The 24,506-nt window shown below is 51.6% G+C and overlaps 1 protein-coding gene across 3 annotated transcripts in view; it reads left to right on the forward strand.

Annotated features, from left to right (window-relative positions):
- The window catches only part of RNF220 (ring finger protein 220), a 224,128-nt gene that overhangs the window by 167,283 nt on the left and 32,339 nt on the right, over positions 1–24,506 (forward strand). For all 3 annotated transcript variants that reach the window (XR_004345500.1, XM_032603511.1, XM_032603501.1), the window contains one exon: positions 19,804–19,936. Coding sequence is in view for 2 of the 3 variants with exons in the window: in XM_032603511.1 (XP_032459402.1) it covers positions 19,804–19,936 (133 nt within the window). In the remaining variant the exon portion in view is untranslated. The remainder of the gene's footprint in view (positions 1–19,803; positions 19,937–24,506) is intronic.

A 24,506-nucleotide genomic window follows, 5' to 3' on the forward strand; every position in this document is an offset into this window, starting at 1 on the left:
GCCCGTGGCGCAGCTGGTACCAGGCTGTGCCTGGCCAGGCCTCCCAGCTGCCCCGCTGTCTCTGGCCCTCTTTGCACATAACCTCCAACCCAACCCCCCACGCAGCTGCCTTCCTCATGACACTGGCCTGTGTTGTCCTGATGACCGCTGACCGCTATGCCTGGGGGAGGGCTAGGCACGCCCGGAAGGAGGGGTTCTAGAGTCTCTGGGCAGAGCCTCCCAAGGCTCCTGGTCCCCCTGCACTCCCAGGCCCACAGATGCTCCCCAGCAGGTCAGGAAGACATGCCAAGACCTACTCTGTGCAAGTCTCTGAGCTTCAGGTTCTGCACACTCTTCTCATTCACTTGGTAAAACAACCTGGGTGCCAGTATTATCATCCTCAGTCTCTAGGGATGAGGAAATGAAGACTCAGCTAGATCAAGGTACCAAAGGGTACATGGCTACTAGTGCAAAGCTGGGTTTCAAGACCAGGTCTGTCTGACCCCAGAACTCATGTGCCCACCTTCCCAGGCTCTTCCCTAACTCCCACTCCCTACCTTCAGCTCAGCCCTGGCCCCGGGATTCTGTCTACGACTGAGCCACCAGGACAGAAAGCAGAGAGCGGAGGTGGAGGGGATGCCAATGTGGAAAGAGATGAGGAGGCCACAAGCTTGAGGGGAGAGGAGATGTTTCTGGTGGGGGCACTGGGTCCAGAGCTGCCATGGTCAGTGTCTCCTCTGGGTCATGGAAGCCCAGTAGGCACCCACAGAACAGATCCAGGAACAGAGGCTACCCAGTCTCCTCCCCCTACACAGACCCCCATTAATTCCCACAATTCAACAAAGGGAGACGAGACCCACCCCGCCCCCCGCCTGTTCCCTCGCATGTACTAGACTTAGCAGTGGGCAGGAGACCGTTGTACCTACAGTCCTACCCAGTCAGTCTTTGCTTCCTGTTACGGATTACTGTGGCCAGATGTTTTTAGTGTAGTCGACAGAACACAGCACTGGACTATAGGAGCCAAAAGTTTCACTTTTAAGCTTACTAGCAACAGACAAGTACTTTTACCTTTCCCTATCTAAAGAAACTGTCCCTATCTAAGGTGCTTAATATCCCAGGATATTAATAATAATAATAGCAAACACTTGACAAAGAGGGCTTACATGTGCCAGGCACTATTCGAATTACTTAAGCGTAGCCTTGTGAAATAAGTACTTTTAGTCTTTCCATTTTACAGATGAGAAAATTAAGGTACAGAGAAGTTAAGTAACTTTCCCAAGGTATTCAAAGGATCTTTTTTATGTAAATGATTGATGAGAAAGTGACTTATGAAACTATAGAGATATTTTGTAAATGTAGAAGTACTTTATAAATGCAGAGACCGTTTTCCTAAATAGAGATATTTGTAAGTTGGCGGGGGGGGGGGGGGGCTTTTTTTGGTACATGCAAGAGTATTTTTTTTATTACACGACGCCTCAGTGTGAGAGATGGTTCTTCTCTGATTGGACCCATCTCCTCTACTCCAGACTTGGGGAGTGGGTCACGGTGGGTAGCCCACCAGGGCAAGGCCAGATTGCTCCTATTTAAAACTGCATTCCCACTTAGAAAATCACAGCATGTGAGACTTGGAAGGGGTAAATCCTTATAGTCCAGGTCATATAACTATCACCCCTGCAAGAATCAGCCTCCGCTGTGCCCAGGAGGGCTGGAGAGTAGATGGGGCTGGGAAAGAAGAAGTCTCCTTAGAGAAAACTTGATTTAGAAGAGAAGCCCTGGTGAGTGCTTTGCCTGCCCTACCCCACCACTCACCGTTCCCTTCACTTCACCCCACACACTCACACACACGTACACACATCCTCCCTGTTCACCTGCAATCAGGGTTGGGCTAGTGTACATGCTTCCTCCCCACCTACCCCACATCCAGGAAATGGAGCCCTTAGAACAGAAAACATGGGGTAAGACATGTTTCCCCAACAGCAAGGGGCCTTCCAGGAAGAGTGTGGGATGTCTATTCTCAACTGGACTGCTGAATTGCGTTTTCTCTCTGCCTGGAGGCAAATGCCTGAACATTGCTGAGGTCTGGATGAGCTTGTTGGAGGCATATGTCCACCGATCCTACTGCCCCCCTGTCCTGGCTCAGGCTGGTATCTAGAAGAAAGGATAGCAGAGGACCTGGACGTTATCGGAGAGGACATTCAGTCTTGGGATAGAACTGAAGCAACGAGTAGCACAAGCTGGACTTAATGGGGCACGAGAACTGGGCTGAGGTTGGCATCGAGATATAGCTCTGAAGGTGGTAGCTGGGATTATTAGGGGGAATTGATTGATTCAAGTTTAGACTGAAGTTTAGGATTTGAGCTAGGAGGTAGGGCTGAGTTGACGCAGAGGGCTGGGGTTAGCTTTTGCTTCAGGGTTTCCCTAGAAACTGCCTGCTTCATGCAATCCAGCTGAGCCCACCTCCAAAAAGAGGGACCCTAATAGTTACCCTTGGCCTCTGCTCTGGGAGCTTTACTGAGGAAATAGGAGTGAGGGTGAGCGTTGGCTTTGGAAGGGAGCAGAGTCAGTGTCCCCCGACTAGGGAGCCGTAGAGGTTAGGATCTCGGTCCTCAGAGGGTGGTCCACAGACCAGCAGCATCAGCTTCACCCAGGAGCTCTGTAGAAATGCAAAACCCTGGGATGGGCTCCAGAGCTATGGAATGAGAATTTGCATTTTAACATGAACTCCCAAGTGTTCCACAGACATTTCCAGTTTGAGAAGCACTGGGGAAGCTTTCCTAGCAGGAAGGCCCGAGGTAGGGGTGGGAGAGGCCAAAGGACACCCAGCCCCTCGGCCTGCTCCAGGGCCCCCTGCCTGACAACCCCTCCCAGTGCTGGAGCCACAGCGACACCTACTGGCCACGGGCATCTAGGCTGCCCCCTCCAGGACATCTGGACCCTATGGTCCTGCTCTGCCTGGCCTCCACCCTGAAGCTGGCATTCCGGAGTTCTGGGGGTCTGGCTTCCCCAGCAATGCTGGAGCAGGTGTAGGATGGGCCAGGGCTTCAGGGTGGAGCAGGGCTATGTGCAGGCTGAGGCGCTGGGGCCTCCGTGTGAGGAAGGCAGGACAGGTGAGCAGGTGTCCTCAGGCACATAGAACTCAGGTCACATACCAGCCCTGGTGTTCTCTCCACACTCAACAGCACAGAATGCATGTTTGCACTCTTCTCTTAGGTCCTCAGCCAAAACGGACAGGGTGCAGCTTCCCAACCCAATCATCATCCAGCAGATGCCCCAGTGGGACTTGAACCTTTGTCTAAACAACTCTTCCTGGAAGCAGGCATTTAGGAGCTACAACAATTGAAAAGTAGCTCAGGGAAGGGGAGTTGCTGGACTATTTCTGGTCCACGGTGGTGGCTGCTGGAGGAGACTCCCACGACAGAATTCTAAGTTAAAGCAGGAGGCTGAGGCCAAAGGGCAGAGGAGTAAGAGGATGGGGAAGGAAGCCAGCCCACCTCAAGGACAGGGCTCAAGGGACTCGCCCCAGGGGACCGGGCTGGTCCAGAGGGGCCCCTGGGTGCCAGGCTGCTGGGCCAGGGCCACCAGGATCGAGAGAGGGGCCTCCTTCTGGGCAGCAGTCATCCCCCCTCCCATCATTCCCAAATCTCAGTTATCACTGGATGCCCCTCTAGTCTGCTCTCAGCTCTGAAGAGGGGTTTGCCTGAGAACCAAATGATTGTGATTGCCCACCAGTGTCTGCATTAGTGGTGATTAGTTAAAACATCAGAGTCTAAACAGTCAATTGGTTCTAATAATTAATACTATGGCTCAGCTGTGATTGAGAGAGGGTGATGGAGAGAGAGAAGAGAGATGGAAAGAGGAGAGGGAGAGAGGATTGGCAGGGGAGCCCTAGCTCTTTAACTACCATTTTTCTGACACCCCCCGGTCCTTACGCAACCCCCCCCCCCCGGTGCCAGGGCACATCTTGCTCCTGATTCTGTGCGCTCACAAGACTTTTTAATAAATTACATCACTGAGTTATCATAACCACCCTATTAATCTCCGTGTTACAGGTAAGAAGAATGAGGCACAGAAAGGTAAAAGCCAGTAGATGCTCAGTAACAACTTGGTAAATGAACAGATAAATAAATGCATGAAGTACCCAAAACTGAAAACCAAACCCAGGTTAGCCTGACTCCACAAAGTTTGGGGGAAAAGGATTATGGAGGGAAGAATTTGCAGAGACAAAGGGAAAAAGAGAAAACACACAACCACTCTTCTCTCTCCCACCATCTCTCTCCTTATATATGCACTCCTCTCCCACAGGTATTCCTCTCTGCCTCATCACAGAGATACACCTCTCTCTCTCCCTCTCCCTCTCTCTCTCTCTCTCATAGAAACCTCCATCATTCACCCCTCCCCCCATACTTCCCTCTCTCCGTGTGCCCTTGTGTCCCATGCACACTGGCCTCCGTAGTAAGTAAGCACTCAAAGAGCACTTGGGAATTGAAATAAACACACCCACCCTTTCCTCCCGCCTTCCCGCACACACCCACTCTCTTGCCCCCTCCACGAGTCAAGCCCAGAGGCCTCCAGCTGGGCTGTCTCTGGCTAGGCTTGCTAATCTTTGAACTGTCCCCAGATCGGGAAGGGCCACAGGGACTGCCCTGCCTGGCAGGGGCAGGGGCTCTAGCCCTGTCTCCTTACTTATCCTGGAGCAGGCTCAGCCTGTCCCCACCCCCTCCCCAGGTCAGGCGCAGCGGCAGAGCCAGCGAGCAGGATGGCTGTGTGTGCCTTGCTATTAATCACCCCTCCTGGTCCGCTAACGAGGCTAATGCGGTAAGTGACAATAGCCCATCTTGGTTCCTGATTTAGGGGCTCAGGACGGAAGCTGGGCTCCTGGGAGCGAAGACGTGAATTCTCCACGACACTAAACCTTCAAATAAATCTCCAGTCAGAGAAGCCCAGGGCACTAAATCCCACGCGCCAGTAATTGAAACCCTTAGAGCTTTCCCGGGTAGGGAAATTGCTGAGGAAGAGCAACCAGGGGTTCCAGGTGGGGTGGCAGGACAGCACAGAGGCCGCAGAGGGCCCTGCGACAGCGGGGGGCTGCTGGGGACCCTCCCTGAGCACGTGGGTATCTGCCTGTCCTGGTGGGTATGTCTGTCTGTCGGTGTTTCCAGACGTGGGATTTTACTGTCTGGTGGCCACTGTCCACTCTCTTCCCACCAAGTCTATGAACACTTGGTATTTTTCTGGGGCAGCAGTTATGGAGCTTCTGTCTTTTGAGAGCCTCTGCCTTTTGAAGCCCTTGCGGCCTCTGCCTCTCATTGACCATGAAAGCCAGGCTTCGTTAAAGCAAAAGGAATTTTCAACATCACCTCAATTGCCTTCCTTCCCCTCTTCCCACCTCTCTCACCCCCACCCACCCCATCTTTCCCTCCCCTTCTGCACATTCCCCTTCTGTCCCTTTAAGTCCTCCTCCCATTAACTGGGTCACGGAATCATTCAACAGTCACTACCACTCTGTACCAGACCTTCTCCAGGGTCCTGGGTGTACCAGGATGGGTCAGATCATTTCCCTGCCCTCAAGGAGCTCAGAGTCTACCAGGAGAGACAGATGGATAAAGAAATAACTGCAATATTGTCCGATGTGTGCAATAATTGAGGTGTAGACATATAAGAAATATAACATGAAAAAGAGGAATTCCCTATCAGGGAAAGCTTCAGAGAGGAAGTATTGTCTGAGTGTGATCTTAAAGAATGAATAGGAGTTACAAGTTGTCCACGGAGAGATGGATGTCATGGGCATTATTGGCAGTGAGAATTATAAGTGAACAGCTAGGTCTTGTCCAGCCATACATAGCACACAGCATTGCTGGAAGGGATATGAGACTGGAGAGAAACTGTCTGATAAGGAGTTCAAGATTTCTGCTGTGGGCTTTGGGAGCCAAGGAAGGGTCTTAAGTAGCTGAATGATAGGATCCGATTTGTGTTTTTGGAATATGCTTCTAGCTGTAGAGATAGAAATGGATTAGAGGGGAGAGAGATGCATTAGGAAACTTAAGAGTAAAGACTGGAGATGATGATGCCTGAACGAGGGCACTGCAGAAAAGAGGATGGTTCCGGGGTACTTAGGAGGTAAAAACAGCTACGATGTTGATTTACTGCATGTAGGGGCCTGAGTCGAGAGTAAGAGTCCAGACTGCTGATTTAGGGAATTCTGTGGGTGCTGGTGCCAGCCACTGAAATTGAAAAACAGGAGGAGGGCAGGTCTAGAGGAAGATAAGTCTTGTTTCAGGCACGTTGAGCTTGAAGAGCCTGTGGGACATCCACGTAGAGAATCTGGTGTACAGTGATACATAGGGTTCAGGACTGGAGGTACAAATTGAGGAAATGAAACCAGAGTAGAGATCACGCTGAGAGTGTGCAGAGAGGGGAGTGGATGATGGCGAGGATGACAGCTGACATCAGAGGAAGGAGAGTGGTTGAGAGCATGGGCTCCATTATAGCACTGCCTGGGTGGAAAGTCCGGCAACACCACTTACCGGGTAACCATGGCAAGTTACAGAACTTCTTTTGCCTCTGTGTCCTCATTTATAAAATGAAGGGGGTGGTGAGGAATGGCACAATGCCTGGCACACGGTAAGCATTTGATCAATGTTATCACTTCCCTTCCTCCTCAACTATTCAACTCCTACTTATCCAGCACATCTCATCTTGTGTCTCTTCCTCAGTGAAGCCTTTCTGGATTCCTCTGAGCAGGGCAGATCTCCATATTGTAGGCTCCCATAACCCTGTTCACCTCTCTTTGACACAACTGCAACGTTACAATTATTTGTAAAATTATTTTATTACATGCTTCCTCACTGCTTTGCAGGCTCCATAAGGACATAGATTTCGTGGTATCTTTAGACCTTGGTGTAGTGCCTCACACATGGAAAACACCCAATACATATTTATCGAATTAATAAATGAATATAGCTGCAGTTCCATCATATTTGGCAAATGATGACCATCAAGGATCTGACTGAGAGCAGATTGATTGAGAGTAGGGTGAGGGGGATGAAAATCAGACTGCAATGAGTTTATAAGTGCTTGGGAGATAAAGGAGTATGGACAGCAAGCAAGACTCCTTGGAGCATCTTGGGTGAAAAGGGAAGTAGAAGGAAAGGGCATTAGCTACAATGCTAATGCCATAAGAAAGAGAGGGATGCATTGTTGGTACTGTTGTAACGGGGGAGACTCGAGGATGTATATGCTGATGGAGGGAAGCATGAGGAGGGAAAGGGGAGGACGCAGGAGAGAGGGGAGAACAGGACAGCTTCCCGAGGAATGTGGGCAGGAATGGGATTCTGAGTCCAGGAGAAGGGATTAAGCTAAAACAGGACGGTGCAAACCTCTTGCCCTGAAACTGGAAGAGGAAACAAGGAAGTGAGTTTGGGTCTGGAAGTTGAGGGAATTTGTGTCTAAGGACTTCAAATTTCTGAGTGAAGTTGGCAGTGACGCCACCTAGAAAGAGAGAGAGGGACAGAAGATGGGGAGGGGGACTCGAAACAGTAAAATATTATTGGATTGTCTCTGTGTGAAGGGGAGACAGAGCTGACCAAGGGCACGGAAGAGGATTGCTTAGTAGTGCTGAGATTGGAAACTATGAATTTTTATTGGCACATCTCTGCGTGGCTTTGTGATTTTCCCCAGCTGCGCTGAGTCGCCTGTGTGTCTGAGACAAAAAGGAGAATAGCTGGGTTGTAGAGAAGGCAAAGGAAGTAAAGAGGTTGAATATGTTGACAAGAGGGTGTTGCAGTGATGCGCCCTGGGGTCCAGGCTAGAATCCATGAGTAAGTGGTCTCAGGAGGTGGGAGGAGGGGAGAGAGAGAGAAGCAAGTGTGACGGGTACAAGGCCATGAGAGGGCCGGGGGAGAGGGAGTTCTTTCACAGAGCAATTTAGGTTGTTGACAAGGTTCTCCAGGGGGATGTGGAATACAGGACAAAATAACAGGAGCTGAGGAGGTCAGGGCAGTGACAGGGCTCGGGGTGACAGGTGAGTGTCAAAGTCCTTGGCAGATGTGGAGAAGGGGGATAACAGTGATGAGGGATGCAGCGTGGTACTTGCGCTCAGAGCCCAATGAGTGGAGAAGCAGTGGTCTGAAAGCGGCAGTGAGCACTAAGGAAGACACTGACCCCACCTCCTGGCCTGAGGAACCTGGAGTTGGAAGAAAAACAGCCAGCACTGGAGAGGACTGCCGGGAAGTGGTGTCTCTGGGGAATATACCAGGTTTCCGGGAAAGTGAAGAGAGGAAGTAAAGGGAGTATACAGGGAGCAAGGATGGAGAGGATTTTATTGGCATGGTATTCAGTCCCAGAGGGCGTGATGGGAAGATGGTCAAAAGCCCCCTCCACCCCCTCCTTTCCCAGCATCTCTCCTAGGACTGTCTGCGTCTCTAGCCTACCTCCCCCACTTGACATCACTCCTCCTGTACCATCTACTCCCCAGCCCACCTCCCACATGCATGTTCCCCATCCCACCCTCACGGCCCTCTCTCCTCTTCCCACACCTCCTCCCCAGTTCTCTCCTCCCCAAACCCTCTTCCTGCCCTGCCCCACCCCAGCCGGCCTGAGTGAGCAAGAACCCCTGCACCTTCATTTCTCAGGTCACTGCTTGGCTAATGGGCTATTAATTTGCTCAATCGTCCCCTGTGAGGCAAACTCAATTTCTGCCGGCCAGTCGTCCCTCCCTGTCGACAGCGTGATTGATTGGAGGAACAGCTGTCACCGCCCGGCTGCCTGCTCCCTGCCTCCTTCCCCACAAATGCCCGCCGCCCCTCCTCCTCAGGCCGCCGCCCCGCGCCCACAGAGGCAGCGCACCCCTGCCACCTGCCCAAGGATCTGTCGCCGGCAATGAAAAATGACAGAAATATTTAAGGACAAATAAGGCTTCCCAACGCAATTGAAAATGATTACAGGCAGCTACAGATGGGGCCAATCTGATGTGCAGCAGCAAATCAAATCGAATTTCCTTATCGGTGTATTATTTTAGGCGTTATCTGGCACGTTGATGCAGTTATCAATTCAATTTCAGCCGCCGGTCCGCTGTTTACTGTCTCGGCTTTGCTGGGAAAAGGTAAACATGCTCAGCCCAGCAAATTAATTTCTGGCTGAAACCAGAGGCTACAAAGAACTGCTCCGCAGGACTCACGACCCCCACCTTGGCCATGGGCTACAGTGGGCCAGGCTGGCTGGGCCTGGGGCAGGCCAGAGCTTGCCCAGAGAGCAGAAGCCCCACTAGCTGCCTGCCCCTGCCTGGCCCCATCCCCAAGCAGGATTCAGGGCTCCTAGCGGGCTGAGGTGACCGCTGTTGACTCCGCGGCTGGTGCCAGGGAGAGGTGAAGGTCTCCCATTAATTCTCAGCTAAAAATGACAAGTTCGTCTTGGACGACAATTAAATGAAGTCAGTAATTGATGCTAATTGATCTCCAGATGCGAGGGCTCCCCTCAGCCTTAGCAGCGCGAGGCTGTCTTGCTCGCTCTGCCCACCCCAGCCCTTGCACACCCCCAGCCCTTCTCTCTCCCCCTCTCCTGGTCCTTGCACAACCCCCCTGGGCTCTGGGGCTCTGGACCCCAGAGGTCTGTGGGAGACAGCTGGCCGGGGCTAGGCTAGCAGGCTGTGCCCAAGGCCAAGAAGCTGGCCCACTGCCCACCCAGCCCCGCAGACATTTGTAATCAGTGCCCCAACTTCCCCCCATGAGCTTAGAAGGCAGGTAACGCTGCCCTCCTCGGCGCTTCAGGATTTACTGCCCATAGCTGCTGGAGGTTCCCACTTCATTTTTATAAGCCCATAGTCAGAGCCAGCAGGGGGTAAAGCACACTTGGATTTGCTTTACACAGTCCAGTCCTAGCATTTTGGCTCCACAGCAAGGAAGACACTGGGGGAGAATGAAGTGTGTGGGGAGAGTGTCCGGGTGTACTCAGTCTACATTTGCATATATACGTGTGCTCACATGTGTTCGTCTAGATGGGAACAAATACCCACACTTGTCTGAGCACGTGTGTGTGCCAGTGCCCACACGTGCGTGTGTGTGTCCAGACATTTGAGAGGCTATGTGTGCATGTCTAGATGTGGATATTGTCCTGAACTGGGCCCTTTTCTGCAGTTCATAATAAAGCCTAATCCCAGGGAACTCTGGGAAGCCCATCCGCCCTACCCACCACTAGCCTGGCCCAGCACAGGGCACTGTCTGGAAGTCATTAGATAAGGGAGGAGGGGAACTTAGCTAAGAGGAGAGAGGCTGCAGTCGTGTTTGGGGCAGCCAAGGTCAATGGTGTGAGATAGCTGTGACCCCTGAAGCCCCACCAGCCTCTCAACAGTCTGGCTGGTGCACTTGGCTGGAGCAAATGCTCATGGGGCCAAGCATTTAGGGTCCACGCCCAAGACTCAGTGAGCTTGATTATGCCTTGGCCCAGAGCCCTTGGTTCCAGCTAGAGCCCAAGCGTGAGCCTAGACTACCCACAGGCTGACCTCCTCCTGGCTGTCTTGCAGATGTTTGCCATTGGCCACCCAAGAGCCATGTCTGGCTCAATCCAGGCCCCCTCTATTGCTAGAGACAGTAAATAGCAGCCATCACAATAGGGGTCAGGGCACCAGCCCGGCTCCTGTTTCACAAGAACCTGGAGCTGGCAGGAGGCCGTGTGGAATGGGCAATGCCTATCTGAGTCTCTGCCAGCAGAGCAGAGGGAGAAGGGAAGATGGCAAGGGCATGTGGGCATGAACATGTCACCCCTATGAATTCTACCTGAGTGTGTATGTCACGTGTCAGGGAGCCAGTGCTGTGTGAGGGGGTCCTCCTTATGCAAGGAAGAGGAGCAAGGGAAGAAGAGCATATACAGTAGGATAGATGAACAGACCAGACCAGACCAGACCAGGGGCGAGGTAGGGGCAAGGAGCCAGAGAAAACCCCCTCAACGTCTCCCAGCTAGCATCTGCGTCTTCAGGGGGTTTAGCAAGGTCAGTGATCACTTATTCATTCATTCAAGGAATATCTTTTCGTTCCTACTTTTACTACTACTATCCTCTTACTTTGGGCTATGCCCTCTGCTAGACACTGGGGCTATAGCAGTAAACAAGTTACTCCCTGACCTCAAGAAATTTACAGTCTAAAGAGAGCAACAGGCACATGATAGGCAATTATAACACCGTGTGACCAGAGGAAGCGCAAGAAGCTGTGGCAACGCAGAGGATGCACCTCGTGCAGTCTGGAGGAGTCGGGAAAGGCTCCCTGGAAGAAAGAATTCAGAGCCTTAAAGGATGAGTGAGATTTAGCCAGCCTGTGCAAATGGTCCCTGCCATATCCTTTTTGGTTGCTTGGCAAGCCCAAAGCAGAGACAGATAGACCTATTTGGTTCCAAGTGACTCTGGAACTGCTAAAAATGTCACCAGACCGCCAGCCACTGCCCTGGGGTCTGGGCAGGAGGGTGCACAGCTGTTTTCAGGGCACCCCTGGGCACTGGTGGATAAGGATGGGCCATAGCTAAATACACGTCTCCCCTCTGCCCGCCCCACCCCCACCTCCTCGATCAGGGATGCCTATTAATCCTGACAAATGATGACTTACGAACATGTAATGCAAACTGATTCATCATACATTCAAATCCACCGCCCCGCCCCAGCGGGAGGCCCCAGCCAGACAAGTGTATTACACGGATAATGTATTTGACGTATTAATAAAACCAGCCGCATTGCTCTGGCGCGGGGACTGGGGAATGCCAATATACGATGACAGATCACATATTGATGAAATCCAGATGTTTGGAATCATAGTCTTGGGGCCTTGTTCATATTGACTGAAGGTAAAAAATGCCATCTGTCAGCATGTTAACTCTTCGTGTCCCACGCTCAGCAGAGGCACCAATCATCGTTTTCTGGAGAGAAGAGAAGGAAGAGGGGAATGAGTGAGAGGGCAGAGTGGTGGCTTGGATGGATGTGCTGGGGTAGATGGGTGTACTGTGGACATGATGGGTGGAAGGGACCCTTTTCATGCCTTGTGTTCTTAACCTCTCAGCAGCATGCGACCCTATCGATGACGCTCCCCCCTCCTTGAAACTCTTCCCTTCTTGGCTTTAATGACATCACCTTGTTTTCATCCTCCTCTTGGCTGTTCCTTCTTAGTCTTCAATGACTTAAACTTCCTCCACCTGTTGGAGTTACTCAGGGTTCTGTTCCAGCCTCTTCTTACTGTACGCTCTGGCCCTAGGTGATCTCACCTACTCTTAACTTTTGATGAGTATTTACCACATGCGAGACATTGTTCTAGACACAGAACATGCAGTGGTGAATGTCAGTCTTTATCTCGTCAGCGTCTCCAGTTCTCTAATTCTAGCTCTGGCTCACATATAGTGCCTACTCAGCATTTTCACAGGGTTGCCTTAACAGTTCCTCAAAGTAAGTTTATCCAAAACTGAACTCATTTTCTTCCTTACCAAGCCTACTGCTCTTCCTCCTGTTCCACAAGTCAGTAAATGGTCTAACACCTCGCCGTTGCTCAAGTCAGGCAGCTTGAAGTCATCCTTGACTCCTCTCTGTCCTTGAACCCCCATGTCCAATCCACCCGCTTCTGTTCATCTCCATCATCATCCACATCATCTCACTAGAGCAGGTCACCTTCATGTCTCACCTGAGTTAGTCAGATAACCTCCTAGATGGTCTTCCTGCACTTGATCTTGTCCCCTTAGACCATTCTCCGCTTTGCAGTTAGAATGATCCTTTTAAGATGCAAGTCTGGGACTTCCCTGGTGGCGCAGTGGTTAAGAATCCGCCTACCAATGCAGGGGACACGGGTTCGAGCCCTGGTCCGGGAAGATCCCATGTGCCGCGGAGCAACTAAGTCCGCGCGCCACAACTACTGAGCCGGTGCTCTAGAGCCTGCGAGCCACAACTACTGAAGCCGCGCGCCTAGAGCCTGTGCTCCACAATAAGAGAAGCCACGGCAATGAGAAGCCTGCACACTGCAACGAAGAGTAGCCCCCACTTGCCACAACTAGAGAAAGCCCGCGTGCAGCAACAAAGACCCAACGCAGCCAAAAATAAATAAATTTTTTTAAAAAAAAGATGCAAGTCTGATATGTCACTTCCCTGCTTAAAATTCTTCAATGGCTTCTCACTGTATGTTAAAAAATATTAATAATAAGCCAAAATCATTAACATAGTTGAAAAGTCTTCCAGGATCTGGCCTCTCTTTCATCAGCTCTCAGTGCTCTGCCCCTCACTCTCTGCTCCAGCCATACTGGACCCTTTTCAATTATTCACTTAGGCTTTCTCCCCTCTGTACCTTCAAACATGCTGTTTTCTATCTAGAAACACTACTTCACCATCATTGCTTGACTGGTTCCCAGTCATTCTTCAAGCCTTTGCTTAAATGTCACTTATTTCTCCTCCCAGACCAGATGATATACTCCCATAGTTCCACGTACTTCCCTTGTTCTAAGACCACGCTGGGGATGTTTGTTGAATGTCTCTATCCACAGTTAGTTCGTAAGCTCCCTGAGGGCAGAGAGTGTGTCTGTCTGTTCATTACTGCATGGCATCCATACTGTAGCAGACCCATCTTTGGTACTCAGTTGACATTTGTCAGTGATTATTGAATCATTACCAAGGTGGGTGGATAGGTAGGTAGGTAGCTGGGTATTATGCAGTGGTTAAAAGCACTGGCTTTGGAGTCAGACAGATATGGATTTAAATCTCTGCTCTGAACCTTCCAGCTGTCATTTCATTGTTCTGAGCTCCGTTTTCCTCATCAGTGAGATAGAGACAGATTAATTATACCTATCTCATTGGACTGTTGTAAGGATTAAATGAGATTACATATGTGCAGCATTAAACCTACAGCCTAACATATAATAGCACTCAATAAACTCTTATTATTGTTAATGGGCAGATAATGTTTAAGTGGATGGATGGATATATTGACAAACAAACCAGTAAATAGTTCTATGGGTATGGATGGATAGGAAGAAGGAACTCCATGGAAGCCAAAAGGGCCAGGGTACCTACTGAGTGGTACACAATCTTGATCATAGCAGGGAAGAAGCCTGGATACAGGGCAAGGCCAGGCTGGTGTCAGGATGGGGTAGATCCAGGCACAAACAGCAAACTGTGCTAGTGTCCTACTAGAGATAATAGTGACTCAGCACACAGCCCTGATTTAACTAGATCCTCACAAAAGTCCTGAGAGTTAGTTGTTATTATCCCTGTTTCAGACAAGAAGAAACTAAAGCTCAGACATGTTAAGTGATTTGCCTAATGTCTCACAGCTAGTAAGAGGCAACTCTGTTGAACGTTGCTTGAAGGCTCTCGGTCACCAGGAAATGGAAGCCCTTCCGTCGGGATTGCAGGAGGAAAAGGGTGGAGCGCACACATATGTACACATAAACACACATGTATACACACGTACATACTCTTGAAAGTCCCAGCCTCCACTGCCAGTTGTCATTAGAGTTACCCTCCCCCTCATTTTAACCCTCCCCATTCTTAAGTCAGACACCAGTCAGTCAAGCTCTGCCTTTTGTGGTCCGTGGAAAAAAGATAATGAATTTGGGGTTTGCTGCTTGAATAAACAGAGAGGCAAGAATGGAACCCACAGGCAGCAGAACTGGGACAAAACCAAACAGGCCAAGCTGGAGAGGGAATCACATGTTTGGGAGTTGCAAGGCGGGATGTGGGTTAGTGATCTAGGAAGGGAGGGTTTTCCCTTTGAATGAGACCCTCATTCTCCAGGGCCCAGTTCTGCACCAGGCCTCACTATGCAAGATGGCAGAGGAGCAGCTGTGCCAGCCCTTGAGCTGCCAGTGGTCAGCAGTTCCCAACAGAGGGGCACAACAGAGGGCTGATCCTTGACCCCAGGTACCTGAGGCCTTGATCCAAGGCTTGAGGGCCGGACTAGCTGGAGCCTGGCCCAGGCCAGGGAAAAGCTACTTGGCTGCACTGCCCCTCCTCAGCAGGCCTGTCCCCCGCTGCTTACAACCTCAGGCAGTCACTTCCTGGTGGAGCCTGGCTGTTTTCTGGTGGGGAGCTATCCCGGCAGCTCAGAAAGGGGAAGGGACCCTCTGGAGGTCCCACGACTAAGGAGCCTCCAGGCAGGGCCTGACTCAGCCCTGACTCTCTGCTCTTTGAGCTGGCGGTGCCCCGTGTGAGGCCGAGGGTAGGGTCAGGCCGCTCTGCTCCCTGCTCTCCTCCTGCTTGGGTGATACTGCGGCAGCCGGAGAGGTGGAGGTGGCCGGAGCGGCGGAGCCGGCGGCGGGGCGGCGGGAGGGAGGTGCGGTAATGAATGTGGACGGGAGGCGGAATGAGCGATCCGTCTTTGCATGGGAGGGGAGGGGAGGGGAGGGGAGGGGGCCGCGCGCCTTCCCCCCACACACTCACACACTCAATCAGGCGCTGTCAGACCTCCGGCCGCCTGGCATTTTGGTGAAGAATCTCTCAGCTAAAAATTGTTGTCAGTCCCATTTCCTCGTTATCAGTGCAAGGGCTGAGGCAGCGCCCGGGGATTAGCAGAAGCGGCGAGCGCCCGCACCGCCATCCACTGCCGATAACACCGGGCCTCCTGCCTCACCTCCCCCATTCATCATCTTTAGCAGTGACAGCCCGTCCCAGTCGCTGTCCCCATCCCCTCATGCTTCCCGCGTCTCCCCACGATGCTGCTCAGCCTGGCTCCTGACCTCCCTGGAGAGCTAGGCCTCCTGAAGAAGGACGGGATTCAACCTAGGCCCCTCGGACCTAGACCCACCTGTGGCCGAGGGCTTGGCCAGCTGTGGGGTGGGAGGGCGGGGTCAGGAGTGAGGAATGCTCTAGGAGAAGATGCCTTCTGACAGCCCGCCCCTGGTGGGCTCGGCCTGCCTACCTGCGATGCTGGCAGAGGTGTTGGAGAAGGGATTCCTGCATTAGATGGGCAGCTGGACTAAGGATTTCTGGAAGCCTCTCCAGCCTGAGATGGACTCCCAGATACTGGGAACTGTGGAAGGGAAGAGCCAAAGGATGCCTAGGAAGAGTAGGGGGTTGAAGACTTTGTTCCCACCCCTGCAAGACCACAGCCCCTTCCTTTTGGCCATCCCCAGCGGTTTTATGGCCCATTTTATGGCCACTGTAATGGCCCAGGTCAAAAGCTTCAGGGAGCTGTATTCTGGGAATTATGCAAACGAGGAGCAGGCCCAGGGCCAGAGTATGGATTTTGTCATTAAACCTGGGCAGGCCATGTCGTTAGTGCAGTAAAACCCACGTCATGACCACAGGTCTCAATATAAAATTATAGGGAACACAGCAGGGGAGGGGAAGAAGGGGGCCCACAGCCATGCTGACACCTGCCTTTCCAGCCCTTGAGAAAATGGGGGTGGGATGGAGGGCATAGTCTGCAGGGTCCCTCCGCTGATCCCTGTGAGTGCTATTCCTGAAGCTGGGAGCCAGTAAGAGGACCCTTCCCCAAAAGGGAAACTGAGGCCAACCTCAGAAAAGTAGAAGATCCCTGTCAACAAAACAGATGAACTGAGGACAGGTATATGGGAATGCTGGTGCCTGCTCCCAGGTGTAGAGGGAGGAACCTGGGCTCTAGGAAGCCCTAAGAGCCGTACTTGGTATCCCAGGCTGAGAGGGGCTGAAATCCTGATATTTCCACCTCAGCTCCTAGCCCATGCCCTAGATCCTACTCTTTCTCCATTCTTCTCTCTTACCATTTCCCCTCTTATGCCCAGATCCTTCCTCAGTGCTTGGTTTCAACAGCCTTGTCAACTCTCCCTTATTCATCCTTCATGCCTGCCATCAAGCAATGCCCACCCCCCATCCCCCCCGGCTGGGTCCTACCACCATCCTCTGGTCCCTTCCTGCCCACCCCCACAAGCACCCATTCACGCCTCCCTCAGCCCTGACCAGGGCTGCACTGACTGCAATCACTGATTTTCTTTTTCAGCTTTTCCACTAGTTTGTGATCTCCTTGAGGCCAGGAATGTGTTATCTTTATCTCGGAGAAAGGGATAAAGATATCTCAGTTTCTCATAGAATAATACCTGATGTAGAATAATTGTTTGATACGTGTTTGCTGAATGTATAAATAAATGAAGCAATGAGATCAAGAGCCAAGTTCAGAGGCCCCTGCCTAGTTCTGAGCCTCAGTTTCCCCATCTGTAAAATAAAGATAATGGCCTGCAGAATTTCTAGGGCCTCACTCGCCTCTGAAATTTTCTGGCTGAATAAAGTTAGAATGAGCTTAGACTCCTCATCTCCTCACTCCCAGACCGGGACCACATCTGCTTCTTTTTTTTTTTTTTTTTTTTTTGCTGTATGCGGGCCTCTCACTGTTGTGGCCTCTCCCGTTGTGGAGCACAGGCTCCGGACGCACAGGCTCAGCGGCCATGGCTCACAGGCCCAGCCGCTCCGCAGCACGTGGGATCTTCCCGGACAGGGGCACGAACCGGTGTCCCCTGCATCGGCAGGCGGACTCTCAACCACTGCGCCACCAGGGAAGCCCCACATCTGCTTCTTTTACTCAGAGCTGCCTTCCAGCTGCTGTCCCCTGAGCATCTGAGGCCCAGCCACCAGGGCACATGATCAGTAGAGTCCCTTCCCTTCCTCACAGACCTAGTCACACCAACTAGAGCCATCCCGACCCGACCCCGGCACACACAAAGCCTCCCCAGCTGACATCCCAGCTCTGCAAAGGTCATCTTGCTTCTGGGGCAGTTAGCTCTTCGTTCCTACCTCCCCTCCTTCCCTTCCTCTTCTCCACTGTCTCATTTCACCGTTGAGCATCTAATCTATGCCAGGTCTTTTTTCTATTGTCTATAGATTAAAAGATGGTTAAGAAATGGTCCCCACCCACAAGAAACTCACAACTCAATCATTCATTCCTTTGCTTCCATTCTCTGCCTGGAACTCTTTTAAGGCACATCTCAAATTTCATTTCTTTGGTTAAACCTTCTCTTTTTCCACTCCTCAAAACACACACCCAGAATGAATCACTCCCTCCTCTGAGCTCTCAGATGACCTCGTCTGGGCATCCAGGAGAGCCGTGATCACCCTCAGTCTTGTGTCAAAAGGAGGTGGGTTCTTGTGTTCAGCCTGAACTGGGAATTCCCTCAGGCATAGGGTTACTAGACTTAGCAAATAAAAATACAGGACGTCCCGGTAAATTTGAATTCTAGAAAATCGATGAATAAGTTTTAACATAAGTATATCCTGTGTAATGGTTGAGACATATTTATATGAAAAAATTATTCATTATTTATGTGAAGTTCAACTGGGCATCTTGTATTTTATCTGGCAACCCTACTGAAGCAACCATCTTAGTCATCACTGGCATGGCCCTTTATCTCTCTAAAAGCTAATTTGACCCTCCCTAAGCACCAGAGGAAAGAAGAAGCAGGGAGAAAATGTGGCCTTAAGCTAAAGAAGTCCTTCCTACAGTCAGAGTTTACATGGATAGACAGGGATGTTTCTAGATGAATAGGGCTCCTCAACACTGTGCCTGTTAGCAGAGGCCAGGGGAGCATTGGCTGGGGAGAGTGGCAAGGGAGGGAGTTTCGGTATCCCAGTGGGTGCACTAGGCAACCTGCAGGCCCCTTCCTAGCACCGTGTGCTCTGGTTACCATCAGGGACAGGGTGGGGACAGAGTTCAGGCTCCCAGTGGGCCCCCAAGTCAGCATAGCCAGTGCTAAACCCACGTGTGGTTGTGTGTTGGGGGTACACAATTTGCAGGGCATTTTGGAGGGGAAGAGCTCAGAATCTGTTATACTCACAGAGGCCAATGAGGTTATCCAGGTGAGAGGGAGTGAGACCTGAACTGGGAGAATGTAGATTCCAGGAATACTGAAGCAGAATGGAGAGGACTTGGTGGTTAAATGAATGTGGGAAGGGGAGTAAAGCCAGGGAGGGGGCCAAGGGCGAGGCGAAGGTTACTGGCTTGGGTGACCAGGTGAATGCAGGTGTCTTTCACTGAGAAGAGCACTGCTGAAGAGGGCAGGGAGGGGAAAGTGAAGAACCTGAAGTACTCAATTCTGGATTGTAGAGTTTCAGGTTTTTGTGGGACATTCAGGCATTTATGTCCATTAGGCATTTGGATATAGGGGTCTGAAGAATACGGTAGGGATCTGGCATAGAGAAATGGATTCTGGAGTCGGCAGGGCACAGGTGGGAGTGATGGCCATAAGAATGAACAAGATCATCCCAAATGCAGAGGGAGGAGAGGAGAGGCCATGGAAAGAAGCATGGGGAAAAGTGAGGAACTGGGAGAGGATGCCACCCTGGCAGTCACCCAGGTCCTTTTCTGTCTTTCCCACTAAACTGTGAGCACCTCAGGTTCAGGGACTAGATCGGATTATATTCTGTGTCCCCACCACTCTGCACTAAGCCTGGTTCAGTGAAGACATCAATGTTTGTTGAATGACTGCAGGAAAGAATCCCCTTTCTCCCTCTTTTCTTCCTTCTCCCGCTTTGGGGAGTGTGAAAGCAGTGAGGCTAAGGTAGAGACATAGAGGGCCCTGGATACTCTGGGTGATGGTGTGATTAAACAAGACCTGCTTCACTAACGTGTGAAATGAAGTGATCAAGGTTTGATTGCACAGAGCATTGATTGCGTCCTGATAGATTTCCGAGAGGGGCAGCTGGCTGGGGAGGTGCCGTGCACAGCCACAGCCTCTGGAACTGCAAAGCTGAGTGATGTTCATGGGCTCTGAGACCCTCAGGCTCACCCTTCCTCTAGGCCAAGAAGCCCTAGGAGGTAGCAGCCGGCTTGGGGTGGAGGACTGGGACAAGGCATTTCCCTCCACATATAGCCCGGCTTATACGTCTGTCTCTTCTTCCCTTACCAGGTAAGAAAAAGGCAGCAGCACTGTTTGACAGCCAGGCTCCTATTTGCCCCATCTGCCAGGTCCTGCTGAGGCCCAGCGAGCTGCAGGAGCATATGGAACAAGAGCTGGAACAGCTGGCGCAGCTGCCTGCCAGGTAAGCCACCTGACGGGGAGCCTGCCCGCCGGAGGCCTCCACTCGGGGTTCTGGCCAACAGGTCCCAGCCTTTTGGCACAAGGCAAGGCCCTGCTGCCATTCTCCACTCTGCTTTCAATCCTCAGCTCCACCAGCTGAATGGTGCTGCCTTTCTCTTCTTGCTCTGGTTTTGGAGATGTGAGGAGAGTGAGCCTCAGCCTCAAAAGGTCACAAGAGGAGCTGGAAAGGGGAGGAGCCTCAGGGCAGGGTTACGGAAGCAGGGCCCAGGCCTGGCAGCTCCCCCAGAAGTGCAGCCTGGGGTTGCCATCCACCTTCTCTATGAATCTCAAGGTCTGAACGGTGACAATTTTGAGAACGTGCTCAGGTGTGTCCCCCCTGCTCCACCCCACCTCCCTTGTCCCTGCCTGAAGGACTGAGCAGAGCCTCCTCCCGGGCCTTGTGGAGGAGCTATGGTTGTTAAAGGCAGCAGAGGAGGTGTGTAGCAAATTACCCCAAAGCTTAGCAGTTTAAAGCAACCATTTCATGATGCTTGTAGAATCTGTGGGGTCAGGAATTCAGACAGAGCACAGAGGGGGTGGCTTGTGTCTGCTTCATGATATCTGGGGCCCCAGCTGGGAAGACATGGTGGCTGGAAGCTGGGATCGCCTGGCTGCTTCATTCACACATCTGGTGGTTGATGTTGGCTGTCAGCCAGGACTTCAGCTGGGGCCGTAACCAAAGCACCTACACATGGCTTCTCCTTGTGGCCTGTGCTTCCTCATAGCATGGCAGCTTAGGGCTCGACAGCAAATGTTCCAGTCAACGAGATGGAAGCTGGACCACCATTTATAACTTAGCCTCAGAAATCACTTAACATCACTTCTGCTGTCCTCTCTTGGTTGAGGCAGTATTAGCCCACCCAGATTTTAGGGGCAAGGACATACACCCCACCTTTTGATGGAGAAGTGGCAAGCTTCTATTACAGAAGAGCATGTGGGATGGGAGACATGGTCGTAGCCATCTCTGGGGGAAAGGGGAATACAGTCTGTTCCACTACTCCCAATCCCACCCCTTGTTCAGTTCAAGTCACCAGACTTGACTGATCTTCCTTCCTCTACCCTCTCACCTAATCCCCCGTGCAGGGTGTAGGGCACCAAAGGTGAATCAGAAATGGTCCCATGTAAGTTGGTGCAGCCAATATGGAAAACAGTATGGAGGTTCCTCAGAAAACTAAAAATAGAGCTACCATATGATCCAGCAATCCCACTCCTGGGCATATACCCAGTCAAAAGTGTAATTCAAAAAGATACATGTGCCCCTATGTTCACAGTGGAACTATTCACAATAACCAAAACATGGAAACAACCTAAATGTCCATCAACAGATGAATGGATAAAGAAGATGTGGTACATATATACAATGGAATACTACTCAGCCATAAAAAAACAACGAAATGGGGCTTCCCTGGTGGCGCAGTGGTTGAGAGTCCGCCTGCCGATGCAGGGGACACGGGTTCGTGCCCCGGTCCGGGAAGATCCCACATGCCGCAGAGTGGCTGGGCCTGTGAGCCGTGGCCGCTGAGCCTGCGTGTCCGGAGCCTGTGCTCCGGAATGGGAGAGGCCACAACAGTGAGAGGCCCGCATACCGCAAAAAAAAAAAAAAAAAAAAAAAAAAAAAACAACGAAATAATGCTGTTTGCAGCAACATGGATGGACCTAGAGATTATCATACTAAGTGAAGTCAGAAAAAGAAAGACAAATACCATACGATATCACTTATATGTGGAATCTAAAATATGGCACAAATGAACCTATCTACAAAACAGAAACAGACTCACAGACATAGAGATCAGACTTTTGGTTGCCAAGGGGGAGTGGGGGGGGAGTGGGGGAGGGAGAGGGATGGACTGGGAGTTTGGGGTTGGTAGATGCATACTATTACATTTAGAATGGATAAACAACAAGGTCCTACTGCACAGGGAACTATACCCAATCTCCTGGGATAAACCATAATGGAAAAGAATATAAAAAAACATGTCTCTATGTGTATAACTGAGTCACTCTGATGTACAGCGGAGATTGGCACAGCATTGTAAATCAACTACACTTCCATTTAAAAAAAGAAGAAAGAAAGAAATGGTCCCACCCTCAGGAGCTCATAATAGCAGAGTAAGGAGAGCCAAGCACTAGAAACCCTGAGGGATGGAGACTGCTCTACAGGAAGAACAGGAGCTGTGGGAGCATCGAGGAGGCAGCAAACCCAGCTCGGAGCAGAGAAGGCCTCCTAAGGGAGGTGAGGCCTGGGCTGAATTTTGAAGGCCAAAATACTAGTTGCTGTGTTACAAATTCCTCCAAAAATCCATGGCTTAAAACAGCAAACACTTAATATTTCGGTTTCTGTGGGTCATCAGTTCAGACACAGCTTAGTTGGGTAATTGTGGGTAGTTGTGGGTAGTTGTGGCTTCTGGCTCAGTCTCTCATGAGGCTGCAGCCAGGATGTCAGCCAAGGTTGCAGTCATCTGAAGGTTTGACGGGGGCTGCAGCATCCGTTCCCAGGTTGGCTCACTCGCATGGCTATTGGCAGGAGGCCTCGGTTCCTCAACATGCAGGTCTCTCCACAGGGCCGCTTGAGTTTCCCTGTGACATGGCAGTTGACTTCCCACAGAGGAAGTGATCCAAGAGAAAGACTAGAGAGGAAGCCACAATGCTTTTTATGATCTAGTCTGGGAAGTCATACACTATGGCTTCTAATGTATTCTATTCTACTCACTAGAAGCAGGTCACCAAGTACAGCCCACACTCAACAGAGGAGAATTAAACACTATAAGCTGTTGAAGGAGAGAGCACCAAAGAATTTGTGGGAATACTTAAAACTACCACAGAAGACTGTACTAATGATGATAATAATAATCCTGGTGAACACCGTGTGCCAAGAACTTTATATTATGTCAACTTATTTAACCTTCACAACAACCACTGAGCTAGGTAAAAATTATTAACTCCATTTTACAGATGAGGAAACTGAGGTCAGAGAGGTTAAGTGACTTCTCTAAGGTTGCACAGCCTGTGAAGTGGTAAAGATTCAAACCCAATCAATCTGACTCTAGAGCCCATGCTTTTAACCACTCCTGCCTCCCTCACACACACACACACACACACACACACAGAGGACCAGCCTAGAACAGGCAGGGAGTGAAAGAAACACCCTTCTGCAATTGAGTTACATACCTTGGCTATCCAGGAGTGTTTCTGGGTAATTTGCTCCCAGTAGAGGACTTCTCAACAGGAACTAAGAATAGAGGCAGAGATGGAGGGACCCGCAGAGCCTTGTAATCGCAGTGCACCCCTAAGGGTCTGGAGAATGAGGGCCAAAGCTCTCTTTCTGCCTCTTCATTGGGGGCCACGCTACAGCCTAGTCCCTGTGGCCCCATCCCTGCACTGCCCAGGGCATCCACTTCTGCCCACAGAAGTGTTCCACCCCCACCCGTGACCCTGCACCAATCACTCCTCCCTCACGTCCTCTCAGAGCATCCCCTACGTCCACACCCTTCGGCCCACGTCCATTTCCTCACCCGGAGCCTTCACATCTGCCCCGCCCCTCACCGCCAGGTCTTGCGTGCCCCACTTCTGTGCCCCTCTCGTCCAGGCCCAGCCCAGCACCCCCTAACCCTTGGCACGTCCCCCCTCCTCAACCCGGTGTCTGACAGCCGGACAGCGGGATCTGCACAGCAAGTGAAATTCCCGTCGGATCGATAAAGCCGAAGCGCTGGCGGCGACGGGTCGATGGTTTTATCTGTCTCGGCCCCGCGCGCCCGGCGCGCTGACAGTCCGACCGGCCGGCAAAGGCGTTCAAGGGCAGCCGCGCCCTCCGCCCCCTCCCCTCTTCCCTCCCCCCCCACCTCCCTGCAGCCGCTGCACCCACCGGACTGCAGGCTGGACCGGTCCGCCGCCGCCCTTGTGATTTATCTGGATTTTTAATTGGAAAAAATTTGCGAATTAATTGATTTCAGGAACTTGCCAATTAACATTGTAATTGGGTGCGTGATAAATTCCCAAGGAGCGTGTCAGCTCCCTCCGGGCTGAGGGCCGTGGCGCCTGGGTAGCTTGGGGAGGGACCCATTCTTGGATGCCCTTGCCCCGCTCCTGCCCGCTCTCTAGGAGGCAGGAGGGGAGAAGTGGAGGTTGGGAGAGGATGTGGCACCCGGGCTCCCTCCCTCCTCCTCTTCCCGCCATCAGCGCCGAGCTTTAATCAGGTATTTCACAGATGGGGAAACCGAGTCCTGCAGGAGGGCAGAGCTTGTGTGTGCATCACTCAGAGAGTTCTGGTCAGAGCCCAGATGAGGGCGTCCCCATCCACGGCATGTGGCCAGCAGCTTCTTCCCCAGCTCTCCAATTCTCCCTTTCTGTTCCCTTCTCTCTGCTCCCCTCCCTTTCTTTTCTTTCCTCTTCTCTCCAATTGTCCCCTCCCCTCTCTTACCCTGCCTTTGCCTCCTTTGCCCTCCTTCCCTTCCCTCAGCCTAGCCAGCTCCTGAGTCCGTGCATGCTGCTGCCAGGGTGCCTCTCCATCACCCTCCCACATGGTTGGTCCCAGA

Source organism: Phocoena sinus, chromosome 1, assembly GCF_008692025.1.
Source record: "Phocoena sinus isolate mPhoSin1 chromosome 1, mPhoSin1.pri, whole genome shotgun sequence".
Lineage (NCBI taxonomy): Eukaryota > Metazoa > Chordata > Mammalia > Artiodactyla > Phocoenidae > Phocoena > Phocoena sinus.